The sequence below is a fragment of the Gorilla gorilla genome, chromosome 3, assembly GCF_029281585.2.
Source record: "Gorilla gorilla gorilla isolate KB3781 chromosome 3, NHGRI_mGorGor1-v2.1_pri, whole genome shotgun sequence".
In the NCBI taxonomy this organism is placed as follows: domain Eukaryota; kingdom Metazoa; phylum Chordata; class Mammalia; order Primates; family Hominidae; genus Gorilla; species Gorilla gorilla.
In genome coordinates, this window is record NC_073227.2 from 90,433,568 (window position 1) to 90,444,689 (window position 11,122).

Below are 11,122 nucleotides of genomic sequence, written 5' to 3' on the forward strand. Positions count from 1 at the left end.
AAAAAGAAGGGACTTTGATGCACTACTACTACAATCTGGACTATATAACCTCTTTTGAAGTAGAAATTGAACTCAATAACAGAATATTCTTAAAAGCTCTCGAATGAGTTAAAGCTCAAATTTTATGACTCTTGAAAAAGGCATATACAATATGCATGCGTATTTAAGGTAATTCTTGAATGTTTTGTGGGCCCTAGTTTCTGGTCCCGCACTTAATGATGATACCCTTTTTGCTGTAAGTGAATTTTTAGTTGAGAAATAGAGTATAGTGTTCCATAAGGTAAACAAGATGCTGTGGTGCTCCAAAAATACAATTCACTCATCTATGAAGCTCTAATCCTGATAATAAAATGAAGAAGTTGAAAGAAGAATCATGCAAAAGATTTTAATCCCATCTTTAACAATTTTTAGATTTTTTATTTTCTTAAGATTCCAGCACTATCAAATATGCTTTGCAATAGGTTATAATCAATACCAGTAAAATGCTTAGAGGTATTTTAAATTGTGGGAAGTAAAGGAAAAAATTGTGAGAGTAGACAATGGAGCAACAACATGTAAAGTGATAAACTTCAAATATACAAGACACAAAATTTGGAGAAAAAAACCACAAAAGATTTTGGTATTTGGTAGTTTCTAGGAAACTAAACATTGGTTATTCCCCAATTTCAACATATTGTGATAGTTGATGAGTAATAACTGATCCTAGGGGAGAGGCCTTTAAGCCACAGATTTCTCCATTCCATTATACCTTTGAGTATATAAAACAGCTACAATATTCCAGGGCCAGTCACTTGCCATTTCTCATAACAGCGTCAGAGAGAAAGAACTGACTGAAACGTTTGAGGTAAGAAAGGTCTTAAATATCATTGTAAACTAAGATTGTATATCTATTTTGTAAATATAGATATATAGCATCTCTCCATATATTTTTCTTTAAATCATAAAAGCTTTAATTATTGAGACTAAATTGTAATGGTTGCTTGAATTTGTAGACTTAGTAATTAGAAAATCATTTTTAGTATTCTGTTTGCAAAACTTTTTTTAAAATCACCACCCTGCTGTAGTAAATATTTATTTTAGAGTGACCATAAATGAATCTTTCTAGGAGTGGAGCACTGGTAGGGGAGAGTGCGGACAGAGTGAAACAACAGAGCCTCAGGTTTATTTTTAAATTTGTGGCCATCAGGTCAGCAAACAGAGGGAACACGCACCGCCAGAGATTCTCTAAAGTCTGAGCAAGTGCCAATTTCTTTGGCCTCGTCTTTCATCTTTAAAATATATGCAGTACTTACATTCCATTCCATAACATTTTATGTTGATTTTAATATAAAAGTCATTTGTCTTTCCCATAAACTCTTGAATAAAATTAATTATCTAGGAAGATGCATCTGATTTATCTGGAGAATCATTTATTCTACAGCACACAGCAATAAACTGCTATGGGTATCAGGACTTGATAAGTATAAAAATAAAAGGAGATAGCTGGTAATTATGCTACGTCCTGACTCTAAGATATGATCTGGAAGAGTCTGTAATGTGGATTATTTACTTATTTGCTTAATGTAGTTTTGAATAATTCTTGAAACCAGTTGAAAGAAATTATATTGTAAAGGCCCTGCTTGAATTCTATTCTCTCCAAAACTATTTTCTCAATCTGCCTCTTTCTTCTTCTAAATACTCACAATATTTTGCAATTTCTACATATGGTATATATCACGCTTTTTTTTTACATTACAGAAATATCTGTATCCATCTTCCATGTGGAAGTCTCAAATGGAAGAAATTATGCTTTATCATTGTATCCCTGAAAGCACCCAGCATTGTTGCTTTGCACATAGAAAGTGGACTATGTGTATTTATGTGTGCGTCTGTGAGGAGTATGTGTGAGTGTATGCATGTGTGTGTTTGTATAATTTTTACTCTTGATTTCCTACATTAACAATCTGCCTGTAGAAGTCTGAACTTGACCGGAATTTTACATTCCTGTCTTCTCAGAATTATTAGATTATCTGCTACTTTTTTGAATTTGAATTCAAATTTTGATTAGTATCAGAAAATAAAGGCAGAGATCAAAACTTTGCTACATTTTTTACACTGTGTTCTTTTGTCTCATAGATATATAGGAAACATCAAAAGGTGATAAAATTTCCCTAGAATCTCCACTATCTCAAAGGTACTTCAAAATGATAATGATATTAAAAATTGACATTTTCCTCAATGTAAAATATTAAATTAAATAGTCTTTAAAAAGCTTTGTAATGTATTTACTTATAACAATGTAACAGTGAGCTTAAAAGATCCATAAATCAGGGACTTTCCAAACTGATATTACAGGCAAACTTCAGAGATACTGCAGGTTCAGTTCTTGACCACCACCATAGAATGAGTATCAAAGTTAGGCAGGTCAAATGAATTTCTTGGATTCCCAGTGTACATAAAAGTTATGATCACACTATAGCATTGTATGTTAAGTGTAATAGCAGTATGTCTAGAAAAACAACATACATATCTTAATTAAAACATACTTTATTGCTCAAAAATGCTAACAATTATCTCAGTCTTCACTGAGTCATAATCTTTTTGCTGGTGGAGGGTCTTGCCTTGATGTTGATGGCTGCTGAATGATCAGGGTGATGGTTCCTGAAGGCTAAGCTGGCTGTGGCAATTTCTTAAAATAAGTCAACAATGAAGTTGGACACACGGATTGACTCTTCCTTTCACAAAAGATTTCTCTGTAGCATGTGATGTTGTAGCATTTTGGAGCATGTGAAGCATTTTGCCCACAGTATTTCTTTCAAAATGGGACTCAACCCTTGCAAACCCTGCCACTGCTTTATCAATTAAGTTTATGTAGCATTTTAAATCATTTACTGTCATTTGAAAAATATTCACAGCATCTTCACCAGGAGTAGATTCCATCTCAAGAAACCACTTTCTTTGCTCATCCATAAGAAGCCATTTTTCATTCATTCAAGTTTTACCATTAGATTGAAGCAATTAAGTCACATGTTCAAGCTTCACTTCTAATTCTAGTTCTCTTGCTATTTCCACCACATCTGCAAGTTACTTCCTCCACTGAAGTCTTGAATCCCTCAAAGTCATCCACAAGAGTTGGAATTAACTTCTCCCAAACTCCTGTAATGTTGATATTTTGGCCTCCTCCTATGAATCACAAATGGTCTTAATGGCATCTGGAGTGGTGAATATTTTACAGAAGGTTTTTAATTTACTTTGCCCAGATCCATCAAATAAATCACTATCTGGGCCAGCTATAGCCTTACAAAATGTATTTATTTAATAATGAAACCTGAAAGTCAAATTTACTCTTTGATCCATAGGCTGCAGAATGGATGTTGTGTTAGCAGGCATGAAAACAACATTCATCTCTTTGTACATCTGCTTCAGAGTTCTTGGGGGCTCCGGTACATTTTCAATGAATGGCAATATTATGAAAAAAACATTTTTTCCTAAGAAGTGAGCTGAAAATATTAGTAAACCATGCTGTGTTAGATGTACTGCCATCCAGGCTTTGTTGTTCTATCCACAGAGCACAGGAAGAGTAGATTTAGTATAATTCTTAAGGGCACTACGATTTTCGAAATGATAAATGAGCATTGGCTTCAATTTAGGAAACCAGCTCTATCCCTTTAAAAGAGTTAGCCTGTCCTTTGAAGCTTTGAAGCCGGGCATTGTTTTCTTCTCTTTAGCTATGAAAGTTCTAGATGGCATCTTTCTCCAAAATAAGACTGTTTCATCCACAATAAAAATCTATTATTTATTGTAGTGTTCTTAGATTTTCTGGATAACGCTGCAGCCTCTATATCAACACTTGCTGTTTATCTTGCACTTTTATGTTATAGCCAATCTCTGCTAGCTTCCAACTTTTCATCTGCAGTTTCTTCACATCTCTCAATCTTTGTATAATTAAAGAGCATAGGGGCCTTCTTCTAGATTAGGCTTCTGCTTAATAAAATGTGCTGGCTGGTTTGATCTATCCAGCCAGCTAAAAGCCAACTAAAAACTTTCTCCATATTGGGAATAAGACTCTTTCGCTTTCTTGTCATTCCTGTGTTCATTGTAGTAGCACTTTTAATTTCCTTCAAAACTTTTCCTTCGCATTCACAACTTGGCTAACTAGTTGTTGCAAGATCCTAGCTTTCAGCTTATCTTGGCTTTTGACATTCCTTCTTCACTAAATCGTTTTTACCTTTTGATGTAAAGTAGGAGACATGCGACTCTTCTTTTCACTAGAACACTTAAACGGCATTGTAGGGTTATTAACTGGCCCAGATTTAATATTCTCATGTCTCAGGAAATAGAAAAGCCTGAGGAGAGGAAGAGATAACTGGGGGCATGGCCAGTGAGTGGAGCAATCGAAACATTCACAAGATTTATCAAATAAGTTTGCCACTTATTTTTCCCATAACACCCCCAAATAATTAGATCAAAGTAACACCACCAAAGACCAATGATCACAGATCACCATAAAAGATATAATAAAATCTTATTACATCTTTATAATGTCTTATAGATATCAAAATATCTTATAATACTGAAAACTTTAAAATATTGCTAGGATTACCAAAATATGACACAGAGACACGCAGTGAGCATGTGCTGTTGGAAAAATGGTGCTGATAGACTTGCTCGATGCTGGATTGCCACAAATTGCCACTCAGTTAGTAAAAAACAAGATATGTATGAAGTGCAATAAAATGAGGTGTGCCTGTATATACACAACACCTAGAATAACATCTCATACTTAGTCAGTTATCAAGAAAACCTTTATAAACTAATAAATTAACCAATATGAGGCAAATTTCAAGTAAAGTCCCCTAGCCAATCTCCATTTTCAACTTGATTGCCTTTCCCAGAACCCCCCACATGTTCTTTAGCACATACTGCATTCACACCATGACAAAGAAGAGGATTAATGACTAATGATACCATCCAATATGGAAGATTTCCCATTATTATTTGAAATCAAGTAATATGCACATGTTTATTGTATTAATGACAAATATTTATAAATGCAAATGTTCTGTTTCACTGTGTACTCCATTATAAAATTATTGAATAAATCTTTAATTTAGCTCAGTTTTCTCAAATATAATATTAACAATATTGTAACTGATACATTTTAACAGTGTGTGTAATATGATAAGGAATCTACAGTGAAAATTAAAATATAATAAAATGCTTTGGAAAAGTCCTTTATCATTTATTAAATAATAAAACTTGAAAGTCAAAATTTCCCTATGATCCATGGACTGCAGGATGGATTTTGTGTTAGCAGGCAAGAAAAGAGATCCTTCTTCACATCGTGGATTTTTTGGGGTTGCCTGGAACCAGTGCAAATAAATCTGTCACCTACATTACTTTCATGGACATTAGTATATGGAATGTCGAACTCTCTGAGATCACTAGATAACTGCTTACTTCCAAACTAACATTCTCTGTATAAACCAATGCATTATTTCTTCCAGAAACTTTTCTGTGATTATCAAGTATGTAGAAGTGTTATTCTTTTATTTTTTATTTTAAGTTCAGGGATACATGTGTAGGTTTGTTACATAGGAATTAGTATTCTTAAATAATATGTTAATGTTTATTTTTAAAGCAATTGGTGTAATACAGTTATGAAATTACAAAGCTCCTTTGCTGTGACCTTTAAAAAGTTCTTTATTAACAAATAGATTGATTCCCTAAGATTGTAAGTGACTTGCTCAAACTCAAAGAGCTATTTGTCAAATAATTCGTACTTTAACTGGATCTTTTGAATTCATGGTCTTTTAGCTGACTTCTAGGATATTTATGAATAAAATGAAAGTTCTTCTTATTTTTTATTTACTCCATTTTGCAGATGAAGAAAGTTCTCCTTCTGATCACAGCCATCTTGGCAGTGGCTGTTGGTTTCCCAGTAAGTATCCACGTATACATTCCAAAATATTTATGTATGGCCATGTATGGCATATTTATGTCAACCAGGAACCACACACACAAGGGTGGTCCCAAAAGATTATAACAGAGCTACCAAGTGCAGTGGCTTACGCCTGTATTCCCTGTAATTTGGGAGGTCAAGGCAGGAGAATCACTTGAGCCTACAAGTTCAAGACCAGCCTGGGCAACATAGCAATCCCCTCTCTATAAAAAAAAAAAAAATTATAATGAACCTAATGACATTGTGGCCATCATTGTGTCATAGGGCAATGCATTAGTCATGTGTTCATGTGTTTGAGATGATGCTGGTGTAAACAAACCTACCCTCTGCCAGTCATATAAGAAGAGAGCACAAAAAATTATGCACAGTTCATAATAATAAACAACTATGTTACTGGTTTGTGTATTAATTATACTATGCTTTTATCATTATTTTAGAGTTAACTCCTTCTACTATTTTTTAAACATTAACTGTAAAACAGCCTCAGACAGGTCCTTCAGGAGGTATTCCATAAGAAACCATTATTGTAATAGGAGATGATAGTTCCACATGTCTAACTGCCTCTGAAGATCTTCCAGTAGGAAAAGATGGGGAGGTGGAAAGCAGTGACATTGATGACCCTGACCCTCTGGAAGCCTAGGCTAATGTATATGTTTATGTCTCAGTCTTAAACAAAATAGTTTAAAAGTAAAAAAGAAAAAGCATATAGAATAAGGATATAAAGAGTGAAAGTATTTTTGTACAGCTGTAAAATGTGTTTGTTTTAAGCTAATGTTATTACAAAAGAGTTAAAGTAAAATAGTTATAGTAAGCTAAGGTTAATTTATTATCAAGGGAAGAAAAAGATGTTTTTATAAGGTTAGTGTGGTGTAAGTGTACAGTGTTTACAAAGTCCGCAGGAGTAAACAGTAATGTCCTAGGCCTTCATATGCAATAACTCACTTACTAACTCACACAGAGCAACTTCCAGTCCTGAAAGCTTTATTTATGGTACGTAACCTATACAAGTGTATAGGTATAAAGGGTACCATTTTCCATCTTTTATACTGTATTTTTTACTGTACCTTTTCTGTGTTTAGATATGTCTTAGATATGTTTAGATATACAAATACTTACCACTGTGTTACAACTGCTTACAGTATTCAGGATAGTAATATGCCATACAGTTTTATAGTCTAGGAGTAAGAGACTATACTGTCTAGCCTAGGTATGTAGTAGGCTATACCATCTAGGTTTGTGTAAGGACACTCTATGATGTTCATATGATGAAATCGCTGAACTACCCATTTCTCATAACTTATCTCTGCTGTTAGGCAATGCATGACTCTATATTTTGTCTTGATTCATGAATCTTAAGGGTTTTTTTCTCCTTCACACGCTGTATTCTGTAAGAATACCTGACACCTGCCCTTTTAACATTACAGTCCAGAAAATATTATAAACCATATACTGTTCAGTGCATAATTCAGTTCCACATATCTTTGGTGTAGTGGTGAATTTGAGCCATTTAAGAATACATATTAAGACTTTTTGGGAAAATCATTTCTACATTTCTAGACAAATTATGGGTATTTTAAAAAATGGTTATTATGAAACAATATTAGGTAACAGATTGTCATGAATATGTATATATTTATTTGTGTGTTTTCATGAGCATGAGTTTAATTAATTTCACTATTTGATCTTTAGGTCTCTCAAGACCAGGAACGAGAAAAAAGAAGTGTAAGTTACCTTTTCTCTTTTTTACATGTAAGTTTTACATGTGAAATATTCATAACTATTGTTAAAGATATTGATTTATCTAAACCTCCCAAACTGTGGAGAGATTCATAAAGAGCTTTTGGTATTAGCACTCAACAGAGGTTTAGACTTCAGGGATTTGAGCTCTGCTCGTAGAGAGGAAATTATCTCCGTATCTCATGTCACGGTAAAAATTGGATTGAAATCGGAATCACTCTGTGATGATTTGGGTTGCAATATTTTTTACTAGATTTATCTAGCCTAATAACTCAGACCTTCACTCTGCCATAGCTCTATGAAACTCATTTCAAAAAAAGTAAAAAATGAAACCTGAGCGTTAAGAGATGTGTGCCAGCTTTGATGATCCTCCCAGTGGTAAATTCACTCATGGATTATTTGGGTCTAAACAGTTAACTAAAATTGTTTAATAAAAAGAAAATAAAATTTGAAGAGGGAAAGCCTTGTTTAAAGATTTGTTTTTATTTATGGAAATCCTGTTATCTGGAAAGCATGATTTTATCGCAAAAACTACAAACAGAGAGTTAAGAATACAAAAATTAATAGAGATACAGACAGATAATTGAGAGCAAAAGCAGGAAGAAGGAACTGAGACACTGAAAGAGAGAAGTTGTTTCCTACATGTGGTTTGGGTAAAGACCTTGCATGAAGGCAGAGGGAGAAATTTTATGGTACCGCAACACCACATTCATCTTGGCCTTGTAGGTGAAGAAGTGATTGCCAGAAAAATTTGCCTTTAACTGGAAAGGTATAGGAACATGAGTATCTCTAAATAATTTTTAAATGATGCAAATTAATAAACTCCCTGTCCATAGTACACACAGAAAGGATAAAGGATTTTAGAGCTTCTAAAGCCTCTTCCTAAAAATAAAGGCCCATTATTTAAAAAGCAAAGCTGTTTTATTTCTCTTCTTTGTGAAAAGTAAAATAAACCCTTTAACTTCTTTCTTTCAACAGATCAGTGACAGCGATGAATTAGCTTCAGGGTTTTTTGTGTTCCCTTACCCATATCCATTTCGCCCATTTCCACCATTTCAATTTCCAAGATTTCCATGGTTTAGACGTAATTTTCCTATTCCAATACCTGAATCTGCCCCTACAACTCCCCTTCCTAGCGAAAAGTAAACAAGAAGGAAAAGTCACGATAAAATTGAAGATGAAATACCTGGTAAGTACACATAGTTACAATCATAGTTTATTTTAAGTTTGCAGATTGGAATCCATAATTTCAAGGAAAAAAAATGTTAACTATGTCCCTAGTTGGCCCCTTTAAGTTTCTGTTTGTTTTAATGTTTTTCTCTGGTAGATACTGTCACGTGTGTCCACTCAGAAATACACATATGCCCTTCCATGATCTAACCAGCACAGCACTTTAAATCCCTCCTTGGTTGTGATGTAACAGAAACAATTTCTATGTTATTAAAATATTGTTTACAACGTATTTGTAACTCTTTATACTATTGTCAATAACTGCATTTTGGACTGAATTAGAGTAACCAAGGTGGAGATCATAGTAGATGAAGTTATGGGCCTAGAGTTTAGAGTAGACCAGCTTAGCCCTTAGAGAAACATGTAATTTTTCTAATACTAAAACTCCAAATCTAGCTTCCAAGTGTCACATTATAGTAAAATTTTAAAGGCTTCATGCTTCACCTATAACAGTGGCCCCTGTCATTTCATCACATCAAAAACAAAGTGGATGGTGTGTCAATTACTAGATAAATTGAGGAAATATATTCTATACTATAGACTATAGATCCAATCTACTATAATAATTTATAATTTAATATATATAATTTCATCTTATCTAAGATTAAATTAGAACCCAGAGGACTGTTCTAGGAAAAAAAATATTTCAGCTAATACTTACCACTAAAGACCTTTGCTTTCTTTCTACATCTTGAGCAGATGGTTTCCCAGTCCTTGAACTAGATATATTTTTAAGCCAATAGTTGTCATTAAAATGCAGAAAATGTATATGTTTCCAAGAAAATGACCCATTGCAATTAATAACCATATGTCTGTTATTTATTTCAGGTCACCTAAAATTAAATGTGAGCCACTTCCTTGAAGAATCAAAATTCCTGTTAATAAAAGAAAAACAAATGTAATTGAAATAGCACACAGCATTCTCTAGTCAGTATCTTTAGTGATCTTCTTTAATAAACATGAAAGCAAAGATTTTGGTTTCTTAATTTCCACAAATTCCATGATTAGTACTCAATTTGTTTTCAATCTTCAGCAATCCCCTGAAGAAGGAAGAGGTGGCAGGTGGTGATAAAAATAAACTGTCCTACAGCATGTGACAAAAGTCATCCAACAAGATTCTACTTGCACAATAAGCCTTTCAGTGGGTCAGAATGACTGCCTTTGTCTCCATAAGTTGATTATCAGGAAATTAGAAAAATTCTCTTTGAATAAAGATTATGTTTCTTCACCTTAAGTTTAAATTGTTCATAGCTGAGACCCTTAGCATCAATAATGGAAATTCTGCCACCATTCATCCATAACTGGCTACAAATCAAAGTCAGCCTAATGAGCCACTTGGCACTTGAGTAGGGAAATGGCTGACTCCCTTGGTCACTTTCAGGGATTACAGGTACCTCAAACATTTAAATATTTATTGGTATTAAAGTCAGTGATCCCAATTAAAATATGGGAAAGACAGCAATAAAGCCAAACAGTCATCAATATAATTTGGTAAATTAATTTTATAGGCATTGTTTCCTAACCTTACGGCTGATAGATTGGAGACAACTACATGACCCGGGAGAGGCAGTCATGGGAAAATAAGATAGAGGGGCAGAGAGAACAAAGGCAATCAGAGCCCTGAAGAGGGGCCAAAGACAAATGGTTGCTCTGAAATGTGGAAGAGTCAGCTCTGCAAGTAATCTACTGTGCCACTAATCTACTATCTAATCTAATCTATCCCACTTTTTTGTTTCATTAAAAGTCTTTGACATCTCTCCTTAACTCTCAGATTAGAGCTTTTATTTTATCTGCCTCATTTTATGTCACAATAACTTTCTGAAGAAAAAACAACTCTGGCATTTACTTTTAACTACTAGATTTGTTTCTATTAAAATTAACCAACTATTTCCCCCACCCAGTGAATTTGGGCATTATTCTTCAATACTGTAATTAGAAAACAACAGGGAGTATCTGTATATTTACATACAGAAAAATACAGTAAAATGTGGTATAAAAGATTTTTTAAAATGGTACCACTATATAGGGTACTTATACCCTATATAGGCCTCCAGGCCTGGAATTTGCTCTGGGTGAGTCAGTAAGTGAGTGGTGATTAAATGTGAAGGCCCAGGACATTACTGTACACTACTGTGAACCTTACAAATACTGCAAACTTAGGCTACACTAAATTTATCAAAACATTTTTATTTCTTCAATAATGAATTAAAGTAC

The 11,122-nt window shown here is 33.8% G+C and overlaps 1 protein-coding gene across 1 annotated transcript; it reads left to right on the top strand.

Annotated features, from left to right (window-relative positions):
• The first annotated feature begins 785 nt into the window (after positions 1-785).
• FDCSP (follicular dendritic cell secreted protein) lies at positions 786-9,904 on the top strand. The gene is made up of 5 exons (XM_019025119.3): positions 786-844; positions 5,864-5,920; positions 7,631-7,663; positions 8,657-8,867; positions 9,737-9,904. Exons 2-4 carry the CDS (start codon positions 5,864-5,866, stop codon positions 8,822-8,824), a joined length of 258 nt encoding a protein of 85 aa, XP_018880664.1. The 5' UTR covers positions 786-844; the 3' UTR covers positions 8,825-8,867; positions 9,737-9,904.
• Positions 9,905-11,122: the final 1,218 nt, after the last annotated feature.

What these genes read in the sequence shown, in the direction of transcription:
- FDCSP (XM_019025119.3), top strand. Translation starts at nt 5,864, where the DNA reads ATGAAGAAAGTTCTCCTTCTGATCACAGCCATCTTGGCAGTGGCTGTT. An exon ending in CAGTGGCTGTTGGTTTCCCA is followed by an intron (nt 5,921 to 7,630) that starts GTAAGTATCCAC and finishes TTTGATCTTTAG; the next exon opens with GTCTCTCAAGACCAGGAACG. An exon ending in AGGAACGAGAAAAAAGAAGT is followed by an intron (nt 7,664 to 8,656) that starts GTAAGTTACCTT and finishes TTCTTTCAACAG; the next exon opens with ATCAGTGACAGCGATGAATT.